Source organism: Dunckerocampus dactyliophorus, chromosome 19, assembly GCF_027744805.1.
Source record: "Dunckerocampus dactyliophorus isolate RoL2022-P2 chromosome 19, RoL_Ddac_1.1, whole genome shotgun sequence".
Taxonomy (NCBI): Eukaryota; Metazoa; Chordata; class Actinopteri; order Syngnathiformes; family Syngnathidae; genus Dunckerocampus; species Dunckerocampus dactyliophorus.
The window spans coordinates 5,014,161-5,031,205 of record NC_072837.1 but is presented as its reverse complement, the minus strand read 5'-3'; the positions used below and the strand labels follow the sequence as shown (position 1 = coordinate 5,031,205).

The 17,045-nt window shown below is 39.6% G+C and overlaps 1 protein-coding gene across 5 annotated transcripts in view; it reads right to left on the bottom strand.

The window, feature by feature from the left end:
* afg1lb (AFG1 like ATPase b) overlaps positions 1-17,045 on the bottom strand; it is a 29,735-nt gene that overhangs the window by 56 nt on the left and 12,634 nt on the right. For 3 of the 5 annotated variants that reach the window (XM_054762093.1, XM_054762095.1, XM_054762097.1), the window contains 7 exons: positions 16,125-16,183; positions 6,350-6,432; positions 5,735-5,805; positions 4,956-5,056; positions 3,664-3,804; positions 2,021-2,128; positions 557-1,857 (listed from right to left, as the gene is read on the bottom strand). In XM_054762093.1, coding sequence (XP_054618068.1) covers positions 1,711-1,857; positions 2,021-2,128; positions 3,664-3,804; positions 4,956-5,056; positions 5,735-5,805; positions 6,350-6,432; positions 16,125-16,183 — 710 coding nt within the window. In that variant the 3' untranslated portion in view covers positions 557-1,710. Of the gene's footprint in view, positions 1-556; positions 1,858-2,020; positions 2,129-3,663; positions 3,805-4,955; positions 5,057-5,734; positions 5,806-6,349; positions 6,433-16,124; positions 16,184-17,045 lie in introns of those variants that run through there. The other 2 variants (XM_054762094.1, XR_008567005.1) reach the window with 2 other exon arrangements.

Genomic DNA, 17,045 nt, shown 5'->3' with positions numbered 1-17,045 from the left:
ATTAAAAAAAAAAAAAAAACAGTACGAAGGATGATGGGGCCCACAATGAAAAGTTACAAGAAAATATTTTTTGCTACGTAAAAAAATAAAGAAAATTGGGTATTTGAGAATAATTTAAAAATTGTAAAATCATCCACATTAAAACACATTTTCAAAAAGTTGCCTATAATTGACTATAATTGAATCAAAATTAGCCATTAGCCAGAAATTGTTTTTTTCTTTAAAAAAGTAATTCATCATCTTTTTGACATTGACCCACTGATTAAAATGTATTGACTGATATAATCTTAATATAGTATTTGGATAATGAGATATATAATGTAACTTCTTGAAATATTTTATAAATACCTATACTGGTTTGGTGAAGTTGCCCTGCATTTTTTAAATTTTTCTTTCCACCACCCTTGGTGGAAAATACTTGGACACCTCTGGTTTATATAGTACAACTGGCACAATCAGGACTTGTAATTTGTGCAATATACTTTTGTTGCGGTTGTTTTGAGGACATAAATTGTATGTTTGCCGTTGAAAAAGAGACATACAGTGTAAACAATTTATTAATCTGTATAATGGACTACAAATATGCAGAGAACAATAAAGATGGATACATTGTACAGTAGATAGTTTATTGTCTGCAGTACCTTTATCGATATACAGTATTAAGTGAGTTTTAGGGAGCTTGGGCATTTCACACTTTCTCCACTAGAGGGTAGCAGCCAACAACGCTGCACTTCGACTCCACTCTGTTTCAGTCACATCACCTGGTTCAATAATGGGATAAACCTCCTAGAACAGGCAAGACAAAAAACATTTCAAAATGCACGTGTATAACCTTAAAAACAGTCTGAAAAACTGTGGCAAACAGGTGTTGATGTATTTACAGTATATAAATATCCAAACACATACAGTACTGCCGGGACGGCCATTAATATTGTCATTTAAGTTGTCTTCTGCTCTGCTAAAGCATGTGCTAAGCTAATGCATTACTAACTGATGTGTCTTCAAAGTTTATACAAGGTAGTATTTTAGCCATTGATAATGGGAATATTTAAGCAAACTATACATGTAGTACAGGGGTATCCAAACTGTCTCCACCGAGGGTTGCATATTGAAAAATCAAAAGGATTTTGCAAAACTTTTGTACTTTTGTAATAAATAAATAAATAAATAAATAAATAAATAAAACCTAAAATAAAAAATGTGTTTAATTTTTACAATGTGCCGCAGGCCAATAAAAAATGAGTGGTTGGCCACAAATGGCCCCCGGGCTGTACTTTGGAAACTCCTGATGTAGTAAAACAATTCAGTGTCAAGACACAGTTTGGCTGGGGTTCTACATTTGTTTCAGATGAGTGTGTTTATGTGGAGTCTCCTGCTGACACTAATGAGCTAAACCCTTTAATGGCAATGTGACCAAGGCTGCTGGCAAGGCAAATGGGAGATGCACTTGAATAAGTAACACATACTGTATGTTGTAATATGATGTTAATTTAGTGTTATTGTTTGTATAATAGATTTAGTATTGATATTTTTTTTTTAAGTTACAAATAACTCACCTCTAAAAATACACCTAGACCTAGACTCCTAATAGAAGCCTGTTACTCTCTGTAGTTTAGTAAATAAACACTCCCTGGCACTACATAAGAAAATACAGCATCTTTAATATGTTGTTTATATCGAGTGCACTTATCAGGTAGCCACCGTTGGCAATTATGTATGGAAACGTCGCTTTCTGATGCTGCGATCTCCCTCCATCCAGTACGTCTCCGTTTGCATCTCCGTTAGCCTAGAAACAGTCCTCTGGAAGGCAAAGATCTCCTCCTCGGCTGTAAAAAGAGTTAGACGCCCCGCTGCCTCCTGAAGAAAGGTAGGCCAACATCCGGTTAGCAACTAAATACACTCCAAGTAGATAATAGCGCAATAAATCCAGCATGTGCTATATACATTGCTATGGCAACTATTGGTATGTGTCAGCATATTACTGGTAAGAAGTACTAAAATATTTTTGATATGCTCGCACCTCACTCAGGCCCAAATCATCCAAAAGCTGTTGGTCCCGCTCATCTTCTCCTCCAGTGTGGGCAAACAGCTGCTCTAAAGGCACTGCAGCCTGCAGCACCACTCTCACCTTGGATCATATAAAAAACAGTTTATTTATGAGCATCAACCATTCATATAGCCACATTAAAACTGTGACTAGATCCTCCAAACACAAGGAGGCAATATTACAAATGATACAAAGCAGTAGTAGTTGTAGTGAACTGAAAATAAATATACAATATTCCCTCATTTATTGAGGGGGACAGGTTCCCAAAAGAGCCTGCAATAACTGAAATCTGCAAAGTAGCCAACTTAATTTTTTTTTACAATGATTATATATGTTTTAAGGCTGTAAGACCCCTCACCGTACACTTTATACACGTTTCTCAGACAGGCATTAACATTTTCTCACATTTCTCTCTGGTTTAAACACGCTCCAAAAAGTTCAAACCTTTCTTTGGATTTTAATGATCAACCTATGAGGTTGGACACAACAAATTTTATGTGACTCACACATATTTCACTCCTCTGACCTCTGACTGCCTATTCATCCTGGCGCTGTTCCGCTGTACTGTAGCGTTTTTGTATCCTTGTTAAAACATTTTGCTCCTGTCGTATTTCCCTCCTCCAGAAGTCCAACTTTTTGTGCGATGGTCAGCACCCTCCTTTGCTTTTTGTGTGTGTGTGTGTCTTTGACGGTGCAGAACGTTTTGGCGACATTGTGGGTGTTGTCGGAGATAAAAGTTGCATACATACAGCTCTTCAGTCACACTGCTAGCGATCGAACATTTATGTCAATTTGGCATGCCGAACGCATTTTGTTCTGCACAGGAAGGCATGAGATTGATTGACAATGGTCTACAACCCATTAGCCAATCAGGACGCAGAACACAACATGCGAGTTCTCCTGTAGCCAATCAGGATGCAGACACAATGCGTGGGTTATCCCTTAGCCAATTAGGATTTTGTATGCAGAACACAATGCACATTCATACGTTAAAAAAAAAAAAAAAAAAAAAAAAAAAGTCAGCAAAACAGCGAGTGTCTACAAAAGGTGAACCGCGATGGAGCGAGGGAACACTGAAAATAAATAAATAAATATATATATCCTCGCCTTTTTTTCCAAAAAAAAAAAAAAAGAAAAGAAAAACATTTCTACAAGAATAATATTATCTTTAAAAAAATATTCTGATTTTATTTCCGTAACCTTATGCATTTTTTTGGTCGTAGTTTTGCTAGTGGGCTTATAACACGCTGCATGACTTTATTTTTGTAGGTTTTTATGGCATTATAAGATAAAATTCTACCCCTACTTCAGCACTATTTTTCTACAATAACACCAAATGGTAATGTCTACTGTAAATACATACAAATGGGTTTCATATCACAATGTAGGATGCAAATGTAAACTACAAGGCCAAATTTGATTCAATTGTAATTATAGTGCTACTCTCTTATTCGGTTGCAAGTTGACCTGCAGTGCCTCCCAGAGGACCAAGTTAGAATTACAAAAAAAGACCTCAGTCAAATGGGAACCTTCATCTTATGTATTAGCCATGTAGATGGACTGATACATGTTTTCTGCGTAGTGGAGGATGGAAACTTCGTTGCTCAGCCGGATACCTTGTTATCATAGAAGTTGTCGATGAGGGTGGTGAAGCGCCTCACTTGGTCCTTCATGGTCAGCGTCAGCTTGGGAATGCGTCGGATGAACACCGTGTCAAAAAGCCGTGCCATCTCCAGGTAATCACTGGCACCGAGAGACTGGAAAACATGGAGAAAAAAAAAAAGAGTTTGTAGTCCATGACAATGCAAGAAGACAGCATAAGAACATATAAGGCACATTGCATGCCGGGATGCGTATACCTGACCTATTATGCCAACTGTACCATGCAAAAGGGATTTCATTCTATTATTTTATTTTTTTTTATGTGTTTACCATTCCAGATGGCTGCTCAAAAGAACGGATACAAAACAGAAGCCTTGGAGCACATAATCACTTTAACCAGGCACAACTATTCACCATAACATCAGCACACTTGCTTTTTGACATTGAGCGATTCAGACTGAGAGCAAAGTCTCACACAATACATACACAGAGGACACAGATGCATTAAAGAGGCTGCAGTCGTACTTTCATTTGAGCAGGCTGGATTCATAGCGAGGGTATTTTGTCAATAAGAGGCGAAGGCAGTTGTGTTGTCTGCGAGTTAAATGAGGGAGATTTGCCTATATTGCTCTCTTTAAGTCTGCACCACCGAGCTGTTTAATAAATGCAAAAAAAAAAGTGTCTAAAAAGTATATTTCATCAGGTTGTGTTCTCCGCTCGAGGAGATGGTGCTTTCCACTTGAATAAATAAGCGCCACCCCTCAAATAGAATCCACATTCTTCCCCCACCCCCCAAGAAAGAAATACGTGAAACCACTAGGTGGCTGTAATTGCCTTTACTATGACTGATACCACCACTTGTCACAGTAGGCACAATTATAAAAAACACACACCACCTGTACAGCAGGTACGGCATCTGCGAAGCTGACATTTACAGTGTTTTGGGTTTTTTTTTAAATCTTGAGAGAGGTTTAAACAAACCAATTACAGTGGAATATACGTCATTATACACTCAACAAAAAAAAAGGCCTTAATAATACGCCCTTAATAACGACTTTCATTTAAAAACTGCATTTTGTGTTCAGTTGTGTTCTCACTGACTAATATTTAAATTAGTTTGATGATCTGAAACATTTAAGTGTGACAAACATGAAAAAAAGAAGAAATCAGGAAGGGGTAAACACTTCACACCGCTGTATATACACATACACGTGCACATTATCGTATCTACAGTATGTTCAACCTTCTGCTTGCATGTCAGCAATGAAGAAAAATAACATTTAGTTAAAAAAAAATAATCACTCACTCCACCACACAGCTCATGAAAAGTACAGTCTGCAATGGAGCCGCAGGTCTTTTCCAGGGTCACTTTTCTGCCCAGAACAGTGAGTACCTGGGGACCTGTAACTATGGAAACACAGCCAACAATGACCCTCGGTCACACGGAACAATCATCCAATGTATCGTTTAAAAAAAAAAAAACTCATATTATTGATATTAAACAAGAACTTGCATTGATGATGACGTTATCTTGTCTTGCATGACTTAAAACTCAAAAATATTGCTTATTCTTTCCATCTATGGCTGTTCAAACCAGACAAAACTAATGAGAGAATATAAGATAAAAAATAAAAAGAATGTAAAAAGGTGCAAATACTAATACTACTAGCAAATCATATGGCTAAAAATGACAACAAAAAAACCCACACACATTTTGGAAATATTGGAAAACTGGGGCTCCCCCTACAGTTGTAAATGACTCTACTGTATAACAGCCAATCAAATGAATGGATCTGTTATAAAATGGTGTCATTTCAGAAGCCAGCAAAGTTTGTACAAGCACTGCACACAACTGTAAATAGCAGAAATAGCACTGATGCTAATGCTAATACAACACAACACGAGGCATCCTGGCTGGTCCATATGATCGACCACTTATAGTAGATCCAGGGCCACCATGCAATTCTTCTTATCCCAACCCATCATAGTGATATTAAAGCGGTTACTTTAAAGTCAATTAATTTATCATTTGTACATACTGTACTGTTTCATGAAATGATAAACATCAATTTCTCATTTGCTTACTGCTCTTTTGTGCAAACGCCAGCTCTTCAAACATTGCGTCCAAGACAGCGTCTGAAACAGGCTCTCCAGTCCTACACACACACACACACACACACACACACACACACACACACACACACACACGCGCAGCAATAAAGAGGTAATGGAATATGAAATTAATAATGCTGAAGTGGCCACATCAAACATAAGCAGCAAGGAACATAGTGGAAGAGAAAGGGTACTTAGCTTTACACGCCATGAGATGGGGAAAAAACAAGATGCTCGACTCGAGCATTAGCCACTGAATGCATGTCAAAATGAGATGTGTGCGCGATTGTGTTATTAAATAGCGTGTGGTGCTCTTTATTTAGATACAGTGAAAAGACGCGAGCACTGGTGTGTAACAGGAAGAAAAACAAGCCTTTAAAGCTGTGCCATTTTGTCACATTCTAGTGATGATGTAGAAAGCCACCAACATCAATTCTTCCTGATTCATCCACCTTTGTCTCTCTCTACATTACAATCAGGAGTCTACTAATTTAGCCGTGTGGCAGATGTAGGTTAGCATCTGCTCTTTTCCAGGCCCGCATGGGAGTGAAGGGAAAATGGAAATAATAATGAGTATGTGAGTCTTACAGGTAGTAGAGTTTCTCTCCTGTAGTCTTGTGCAGCCTCCTGTAGTCGACCCCGGAGTCGAGGCAGACGGTGTGGCAATATTCCTGAACAAAAAGAAGCAGATGCACTTTTTTTACAGTTAACAATAATATACAATTATAACATCAATATAGACTAACTGGTATTTATAAACTGCACTGCTTATTTGTCTTGGTTGTGTTGTGACAAGTATTAATTTGAGTCAATGTAACATTATCACCTTATGTATTTATAATATGTATTACATGTTGGTCATAATAATCCAGTTTGGGGACCATTATCAACTTGCAAGTGAGAAAATAACCCTTAGCTTTTCACATTTTTGCAATTTAACATGATCACGCTCATCCTGTGTTTACAACTGCTACGTACGCATCCAAAAATGTAATTATTTCTGGCCTTCAATTTAGAATAAGATACCATTTGTACCTTTTTATCAATTAATCTGATGAACGTGTGACACCAGTAGTTTACAATATTGAACTTTTTTATATGAGATACTGAATTTGGGGGTGGTGGGGTTTATTACAGTAGTTGTAAACTATAATAATCACGCTGTGTGTGGTAAATGTTTGAATTTTTGAATACTGAAATAAATTCACTTTTCCATGATAGGACTAGGTTCAACTAAAATACACAAAATCTGTCACTTTTGTCAATAACAAAATGGACTTTTGCAACAACAACAGCCAGCAGAACTTGTCTGATCTCTCATTCTTCCTGAAGCTATTCACAGCAGGAGAACATGCGGTGCAGAGTTCAAACTTTTGCATACGGTGTAAAATGTCAACAGGATTCATGTCAGGGAGGACAGTGCAAACTGTAATCATCATCTGCTGCATTCTTCGGGAGAAAAGAAATGAATGGCGTATCATCCCATCAATGTCATCAGGCGACTTGCTGAGTATTCAAAGACAGCTCAGTGCAAATTATAAAATCAGTGAATTTCTGCTGCTGGCCTCCTTAAGCTGCAGGATAATTAGCAATCATAAAGCAAGGGGACGGAAATACTCCATTCTTCTCCGCTGTCAACTTTTTATCAGCGCGTCCGCTCACACAAATGGAGTTCCCACTCTGAGCCAATTGGCGGAATCAGGCTTAATAACAACCTGACAAAGTCGCCCTCCCCCTCGCACAAAAGGGAGGTGTCATTTCATCAACCTACTGTGACCCTGCCAATGGCTAAATATTCCCTGGAAAAAAGGTGAGTTAAAAAAAAAAAAAAAAAAACGGTGGAAAAAAAAAAAAAAGGTGAGATTGTCTTTTATGAACTCGCACAAATAATGGAGAGGGAAGAAGAAGAAGAAACAGAAACACAATCAGTGATGACAATGATTCCCAGGGTTTCCGCTACATGTAATGGATCGTGGCGCACCGCCACAGTAAAATAAAAGCCCCCACACCTTGGAAATTAGTTTTTGGGTTTGTTTTTTTTAATGTGAAAACAATGTTAAGTAATGCAGTGTAATGTTACCTACATCATGACTGTCACTTTGTAGATGTCATATGACACCAGTCAGCTGACATTAAGCCCCCTCCTGATTCGCTTTTGTGGCTTGGCGGCAAAAAAAACCCCCAAAACGGAGAACAGATGTCCGCAGCCACAAACAGATAATGAAACTTTCATCTTTATTATTCCAATTAGGCATAAACTAACTGAGTGGTAAGATGCCTATATGTGTAACAAAAGTTATACGTTCACTTGTAGAGGCTAGTTACGAAGGGAAAAAAAGAGAGTCAGTTTTATGGCTTCGCGTCATGAACTCCACTATAGAAATGTATGTTTTTTACAAGTTTGTTCGTCAAACTACTATTTCACGATGAACTGGAAAATGCGTCCGTTGCTGAAAGCTTTTTAATATGTTGCCTCGACTTCGGCCGCATTGTCTTTCGCATAATCTTTTTAATTTGTCGTAATACAGGATCTGTAATGTTTTATAGCAAATGCTAACTGTACGTAATACATGAAGTGCATGTATAATGAATGCTACGTAGCTATTTTCCCTGACATACTACTCAATTTATGTACACAACTATTGAGGAATTATGTGTAATTATCTTTATTGCCATATTGATTTGAATTGTGAATTACTGAATGATATCAACTGTTTTGATGACCTGTAAACTTTGAAACTGTGAATGTGAAATATATGCTATATGTTTTATAGTAAGAGGTAGATCATTTTGATTGTGTGCACCCCTGATATACATGTACAATGTACATAAATACTCATATTCATAAATATACTATTCTTTTTATGTTTATAGTGTGAGGCAGATCTTTGGAACATGGACATTAAAAGTAGTCCGCAGGCTGAAAAAGTGTGATCACCCATGTACTATATAGATTTTCCTAAATTTAGGACTTTTTCCAAAAGATCAGAAAATGTGGTAGGCTATTCTCTATCATCAGATTGCGTAATGAATAAAAAAAAAACAAAAAACAATTGCTGAATTGAATTTAACTCTTAATTTCCTAAAACTGTATATATATTTAGCCTTCTTAGTGTTTATAATTTCAGTATACGGCCCTCTGTGGAAAGAGTTTGGACACCCCTGCTCTAGAGGAATTGATTGTTTTGTTTGAAAAGTTGTCGGACATTCTCTAGCTTCACATTTAGTCATGTCTAAAATATCACAACACTCCTCTAATTTAACTAAAAATGATCATAAAATAACTTTTTAAACCCAAATAATGTCCCACCATGTCACACAGTGGTACAAAATAACCACCTACTTATAGAATCCACACCACTGCAAAAAGCTAAACTACTGATGCTGAAGCGTTAGAGAGACGAGGGCGATGACAGACGTGACAATCAGCCACAGTGAAAGAAAGTCATCCAAACACATGTAGCTCCTCACATGTCATTGTCCTAACTGTCCGCTGCTCTCTCTGGGTAGGCATTTAGCATTATTAAGAAAAAAAAAAAGTGGCTTTTTTATTTTTGGTGACTACATCTCCTCCCCTCTGTGCCTGCTCCCTCTATATCCGTCATATCTTTTCTCTGTCTTTTACTCCTCAAAAAGTTGCTTTTGAGTCTTTCAAAGAGTGCGGTGCCATTGAGCGGCAACAAAAGCCAAGGATAGCTGACTATTGGGCCTTGATGAGGTCCACTCCCTCATTACCCAGCAGCAGAAAACATTTGATGCTTTTTTTTTTTTTTTTGTTTAGCCTGGAGAATTGACCGGGCCTCAAAGAAATGTGGGGTGGGAAGGCTGAAAAAGAGATGAGGGAGGGAGAGGGGCAAGGCTGTCGCTCATTCAACCATGTGTGTCTTACAGCCTTATGTGGAGGGATGGAAAGAAAAGAGGGGAGGCAGGGATAGAGAGGTCGAGAGAGAAAAAGCTTAAAACACTGCCTTTATGCTGGCAAGTTCTGGACGACTCTTGTGACATCAAAGTGTTTTCACTAACTACTGCAGTGCGTGTGAGGGAGGGAGGGAGTAGGGGGTGGTGGTATCTAGTGATTTTATTCATTCTTGCACAGTCGGGGGGTGGAGTGGAGGGGTATGTGACAATGCGAACACCCTAATTACACCTAATGATCTATTCCCTTAAAATGTGACCGCCTTGGGCCAGCCGTGGTTTGTTCTGCGGGGTCGTTCTCACAACCTCTCCCTGCCTCTGCTGCCCCTCTTGGGGAAACATCTATTGAGACGTATGGGCCACACGTTTCAAGATTTTGGACCCCCCACCCTCATGCAGCTCTTGCATTGCTTTTGGCCAGAAAGGAAATCATTAAAAAACTGAAGGAGGGTGGTTGCGGTACCTCCACCTGGCCAGTAGAGGCTACACAAACATACACACAAACACACAACAGGTAACAGTTTGGTGTATCGGAGCAGTATTTGTCTGTGCATTTCACACGGAACTCAGCGAACAAGACAAACAGCGACGCGTTAACAGGTCTGCTATGATGTTTACGATACTTGTAGGACTGATTTCAACACAACAAGGCTTCATCTTTCTGTTATTCCCTTTCACACAGTCACCGTCCTGCCTCTGTTACACCTCTGGTACTACTACCTCAGAAGTCTGAAAACTACCTTTGCTCACACATCCTGTGTCGGTAATGTTCACAAAGATGCAGGAAAAAGACAGCTTTGATGTGTGAAAGCAATTTAATAGGTATTTGATCTCAAATCTGTAACAGTAGGTCTGGAATTTTATCAAAGCTAAGCTGAATATTGCCATAAATGTGTGCATGTTCACACAGCAACTGTGAGTTCATGGCTACATGTGTTTGAATCTGGTTCCCGGAACGTGTTCTGGTCATGATGTCACAGCCAAGATGGTGTCAGTTCAGAAAACCCGCTGGGCAGAATCACCACTTCATTTCACTCCTATTTCACAGATGTTTATTTATCTACTATGACGGGAGTATGACAAAAATGTTTTATTAAGTGTTTGTTGTCCCTTGCTATGTTGTGGTTCAAATATCGCTCCCAAACGATATTACGTTTTTACAAAAAATAAATGACCGCTGTTTCGTGATTAACTAGGGCCTATTATTAGTCAAAAAACATTGAAAGACAAGTTATGTGTAGTAGTCTGGTCACTAAGCATCAGTAATGTTATGAGACATGACGTTAGATTACATTATCTTTCACACTGCACGGAGACTACTAAGCCAGCAGAGCTGAGCCGACATGCCAAGACTGAGACGGGCAAGCCATGGCTAAGATCGAGTGGAAAAAAAAGATTCTCCTCTCATTCTGTGTGGAAGTGGTAAGTTTTTGGCTTCTTTGTCCTTCTTCACAACTCCGTTTGAAATGCTTTTTTAAGTTAAGAATAAGTAAATTGGAGAGGCTAACTAATTAACTCGACGGCTTGTCCCTGCAGTGATCCCGTAGCCTGTGCAATGTGATGTAAACAAAGAATAATAGAGTATAAAAGTGGCTGTAGGGGTGTTATTTCATGTCTACAGGGCTCTAATTATGTTAAAACCCATATTTAGAAAGTCATAAACACGTTTTCTATGTTCCAAATACAAAAATATTCTGTTTATTAATATTGACTCCTACTTCGTGAAAATTCACTTATCGCGGCCATGTCCGGAAACAATTAACCGCGATCAAGGAGGGACGACTGTACTTTTATTTCGTTATTGGCTTTTTCAAACTTTTTTTTTGGTGTCATGAGCACTTTAATCACAGAATTCTGACACTGACAAGAATTCTGACAAGAACTCCTGATAAAACACAAAAACATAAGGGAAAAAAAACAAGGTAACTGAATCAAAGAAGACTAAGTATATTTCCTCCCATACACTGAAAGAGTACAACTGATTAATCTTCATCTACGTATTATCTGTGAGGCATTTATAAGAAAGCTCTGCATGTGTCACAGCCCTGCCATTAAATACAAGATAATGACCAAATGGCAAAATCTATTTTGATTTGAACGGGCAGGAGAAAGCCTCTTCACAGTCGGTCCTTCTACCAATAGCCTTTGCTGGAGGGCCGTTACACTCTACCTATTTATATACTGTACTTAAGAATTGCGCACACACACACACACACACACAGCCAGTGTTAACAATAACATAAAAAAAAGGAGAAAGGTTCATAAGTGGGGTTCTAAACAACAGGAAACTCAGAGGTACGTTAAAAGTTGCTTCAGGGTTGTTGTGTAAAGCCCCCTCCCTCACCACCACCACACCAAGCCCAAAGTACACACATATATACGAAGCATTGTGTGCAACAAAATACCAAGGCCTGAACTTGGGGGAACATAACGCAAGTGAGCAGAACAGGAGAGTAAGAGAATAAAGAGCAGGATAAAAGGTTAGCGTGAGGATGGGCAATGAAAAGTGGAGTGGAGAGGGAGGACAGTTTGGGAGCGAGTGTGTCTTGGTTACAATACTGGCAGTGTCCATTAATAAAAGCCCTTAAACCCTGTATTTTCAAAAACTCTGAGCTTTGCCATAGATACAAAAAAAAGAGGCCTAACAAGTGAATAGACTTCCTGATGGAGTTTGCAGCAATACTAAAGACGAGGGAAACATTTTCAAATGACAGGAAGAAGCAGAAAATACACTAAAAAGTGAAGCCAGTAATGTTTAGGTTGCAGAGGAAACAACTGATGTGAGGAAAGGGGGTTCCATCTAATCAGGAGTCAATAGTTAAATAAAGATGTCAACCCAAGCAGACAGAAAGGGTGGCTTAACCTCTTCCACTTCAGGCCAGGTGACAGGGTGGAAATGTCACAGGCTATCTTTAAAAAACTTTTAACACAATCAATTCGCCCCCTCCCTTGCCACCTATTGAGGCACAATCAGGCACAGACATACAAGAGCGACATGCATCGGGGAGGAGGCCCCACACCCCTGGTCCCTGCGAGCATTAATTCCATCCATTAAGGGTCAGCTAGTTAGCGGCGTGACCCCGCTAAAAAACACGCTTTAACTCTCCGCAGCAGATTGCTATAGAGAACGGAGTGAACTTTGCCGAAAAAGAGCCCCGACCCCGAAAAGCCAGATGGCTTCACAAAAGGAAACATGGATGCCTGAAAGAGAGGAGGTAGTGCAGGGAAGAGGGAGACAACAGGCATTCAGAGCCATGATGAGGGTGGATTAAAGACAGTAAGGCTGCTACTTACTGGGTGACTGGGTGGGGAGCATGTGGACTTCTCAAGGTGGTAGAGATGATTCATAACAACCAAACATTACAGTTCATCTTGCTACGGTATGGTTTGGACTGCTAAACTCGATTTAGTTTGCCTTTTCTCGGAGGGCAATAGCCACAGTCGAAGCTAACACAACAGCTGACTAAAGATAGGCCATTTATATTCAGGCTCTCGAGCTTTATACCTGCAAACCAGCAGGTGGTAGCTAACGACTTGTCCCCAAGCAAGACAGAGCTTTTCTTCCTGTCACCCACACACACACACACACACACACACACCAGTGACTTGGCGAGGGACACCTGCTCGAAAAAAGTGGCTCAAGGTTTGGAAAATAACAAAGGAAGAGTTATGGTTTCGAATTTTTAAAGAATGGTGATCAGTGAAGCAGAGTCATCAAACAACTGTCAAGCAATTAAGAAAGAAACAGTACAGGTGCTCCTCATGTTACAGCTTTCCGTGTTACAAACGCGCTGACACAAATTCATACAAAAATTAATTTTGGGCTACAGACACTAAACTTGTTTGAGTTACTAGTTACAGCACGCACAGGGGATGAATACGCAACGCCTGTGCAGAGGAAGGAGGCAATGTGTTACTCGTCTCGTGCAGCGCGGATGAATATAGTGTCTCCGCCTCATTTGCAGCTACACTGTTTTTGCACTTCATTATGTCTCCCTAGCGTATGGGGGCTCTTCTGCGTAAAAGAAAGTGAAAGTAGAATTAGACTTCGCCGTGACCATAGGATCGCCCACTCTGAGATGGCCAGTGATAACTAAGCAGCATAGTGGTCTAATTACTGAGACTTACTCCTCCCAATAAGCCTTCTCTCCCTCCCTTGCAACGCCCCTTCCAGTGTGCAAGACAACCACAGGGATATAAGAAGTTGTTGTGTCCTTTTTGTTTCGGCTTTGTTTAATAATTTAATCTTTCTGTTGCTGTCTTTCATATGTCCTTGATGTGTTCTGTGTACAGTATGAGTGACATACTGTAGGTGTTCGTTTAGCTAAAAGTTCAGACTTACACTAAAGCTCGACTTACATCACAGTCTAGGAACGCAACTCGGTTGTAACCCAAGGACAACCTGTCCTGTATACTTTTTTAAAATTGGAATTTACCAGTTGACATTTCACTGGAAATTAAACTGACAACATCATAATCTAAGTTAACCACTGATGTAAGACATTAAGACAGTAAAATCAAATAAAACCTTTGTTAACAAGCGGTGGCGCTTACAGGAACTGGCCAGCTTGGGTCTAGCAGCTAACATTAGCAACTAACGAAGCTCATTCAGTTTTAGAATTGAACATTCAAATTTTTATGCTGGACTGTATTCTTGTGCTTTCTCCTCCCCAAAGCAAGCGGAAATGCAAAACAATTGTATTGAGCTCAATCAGACTGTATTACATGGTAGAAACATGGGTTTGGTTATTCTTAGGGATGTCCGCTATTGGCTTTTTTTGTCGATACCCGAAATGCCGATATTGTCTAACTCTCAATTTCCGGTTACGATATCAACCGATGCCGATACTGATATGTGTATCATTACATATCTCCTGTCATGGAATTAACACATTATGGTGACCCACAATATTGTTTTAAACATTTCTCTTGGAGATGAACAAAGTATCTGTCTATCTATCTACCAAGTGTACTTCCGTTTCCGAGTCATGAGGTTGTTGTAGCCACTTAGCTACTGCTAAAGAGTTGTTGCTTGTTGTTGAGTTGAGTGGAATGGAATGTAAACTGATTAGTGTCACCGACCTCGACTCCTACATCATTGTGACAGCCATGACCCTCGACGTGGGTAAAAATGATATCAGAGACGAGACAGTGCCGGCGCCGCTACAAGCTAACGAGTTAGCTAACTTTGCTGCTATCTGCGACACACCCACGCCCGTTGTTTCAACATATCAAGCCCAGCTCTGACTGCAAGGAATAAGACAGGACGTGACGAAGTATTTCCACGTATTGGCGCTGCTGGATGCCTTGATGACGGAAAGTACGGGAGCCCATAGGCCTACATATACAGCAGTTTTTAAGAGCAGTTTTCATTGTATGGAAAAACTCGATATCAATATCAACCGGTTTATGCCAATATCGGGCTGATAATATCAGTTGGCCGACGGACATAGCTAGTTATTCCTTATTTGGCCGATATTATCGGACATAGCTAGTTATTCCTTATTTGTGTGATGCACAATAATAATTTTGTCTCTTTTCATTTACTATCAATAAATTTGAAAACATTACAAAAGTCAATTTATTTCAGTAGTTCAATTCAATAAGTAAAACACATTTTTATTCGCTACACAGTAAAATATTTTAAAAATGTATTTCTTAATAATATTGATTATAGCTTACGGCTAATAAAAAAAACAAATTCAGTAACTCGTAAAATTTGAAAAATTGTCAAAAAGTTCCATATTGTAATCTACTGGTTCACACCCTAATCAGCAACTGAGCAGCCAAACTGCTGAGTCTTTAATTGGTCTCTTAGTCTGAACTAAACTCCAGAAATGAAATTACTTTTCTATGACATTCATTTGCATAGAGCAAATGGATCATCAGTATATCATTAAGGCCGTAGCAGACGGACATTACTGTTTTGACTAAATACCAACAAAAGGTGCAAGAATGCCGCCCTCAGCTGTTGCAAAATGCATCACAACAAATTATTATGCAACTATTTATGATCAGGATCACTCCAAACGCATCAACATTCATCCGAGATGCAAGGTGGGATAATGGCGCCGGCTACTTAAAATTGCAAAGCAGATTATTCGCTACGGATGCAAACGGCCGCATCTTTGCTCTTCGCCCACCCCCTTTTTACTTTTGAAATGCAAGCAGCATGGGTCGCTCAGCTGGTCCACCTTTTTTCCTCCAGGTTCATATCACCTGGATTTGCTTTTTTCCTGCCTTACTTTCTTTACTCTCGCTTCTTTCACCGTGGCCTGCTATGATCAAAGACAGCTTTGTGACACTGTGAGAGGCATCCAGGAAGCAGAGAACATCAAACTACTAAAGAGCAACTTGCAAAAAAGAAAAAAAAAAAAAAAAGGAGACACGTGTTATAAATGCACGAATATATTAGCAACACAAGAGAGGGATGTGACTTTGTCTCTACCTTCAGCATGTCGATGAAAGGTAGAAAGGTGTCCCTCTGAAGTCCGTTTTTGTACAGATCTGAAAGAGGGGAGGGCCTGTATTAGAGGTGCTGTTTAGCCTCCTAATAATGTCATTCCCTCGCCACAGATTGGCACATAAAGTGGCTATTGATGAACTGAAGGATGAGGTTGGGGAGACGACAAAAGAGCTCGGACCAGGGGGAGAAAAATGGATTTCTCTACCGGCAGAGCGGCGGCAACATAAAATTCATTACATTCCCAAACAATAGTGAAAAGAGAAAGGACTGTCGCCTTTTCAGGGCAGACAATATCCACAGCGGCTTGTTGAATGGCGGTTTCAATTAGCTCGGCTGAAACAAATTACATCTGAAGTAGCATCCCTGATAGACAGATAAAACAGGTCGGGATTCACACACAAACCCCGGACAAAGACGCGCATACATACGAGAGCGCACACGCAAACAAGACAAGGCTTAGGCTCTACAGCTGCGAATGCAATGCAACTGGTTGTTGTTGATGTTTGGGCTTTAGCTTGATACAATAGGACCAGGATCTCTCTATTAGGCACGTCTATACTGAGATGGACTGATGGCTGCATTAGAAGACTCATTACAAAGTTTGGAAATCATACTTACTGACTTTTCGACATTATTATGAAGTAAAACAGAAGCTTGTTGATGAACACAGGGATGAGTGGACAATAAGAGCTGTATACTTGCTCACTTGAACTTTATTGTAAACTTCAGCAGCAGGTACAGTCATCATTATACAGTACACACTGGCCGGGCTCCCTATGTGTTGTGTGTCCCCCTTGCAACCTCTGTTAAAGGTTCCTACCTTTACATTACAATCCTGTTGTAACAGATGCTACCTTAGTACTTCGTCACAAATTCCTTCTTGAATCCAAAAGTGTCCAAAAT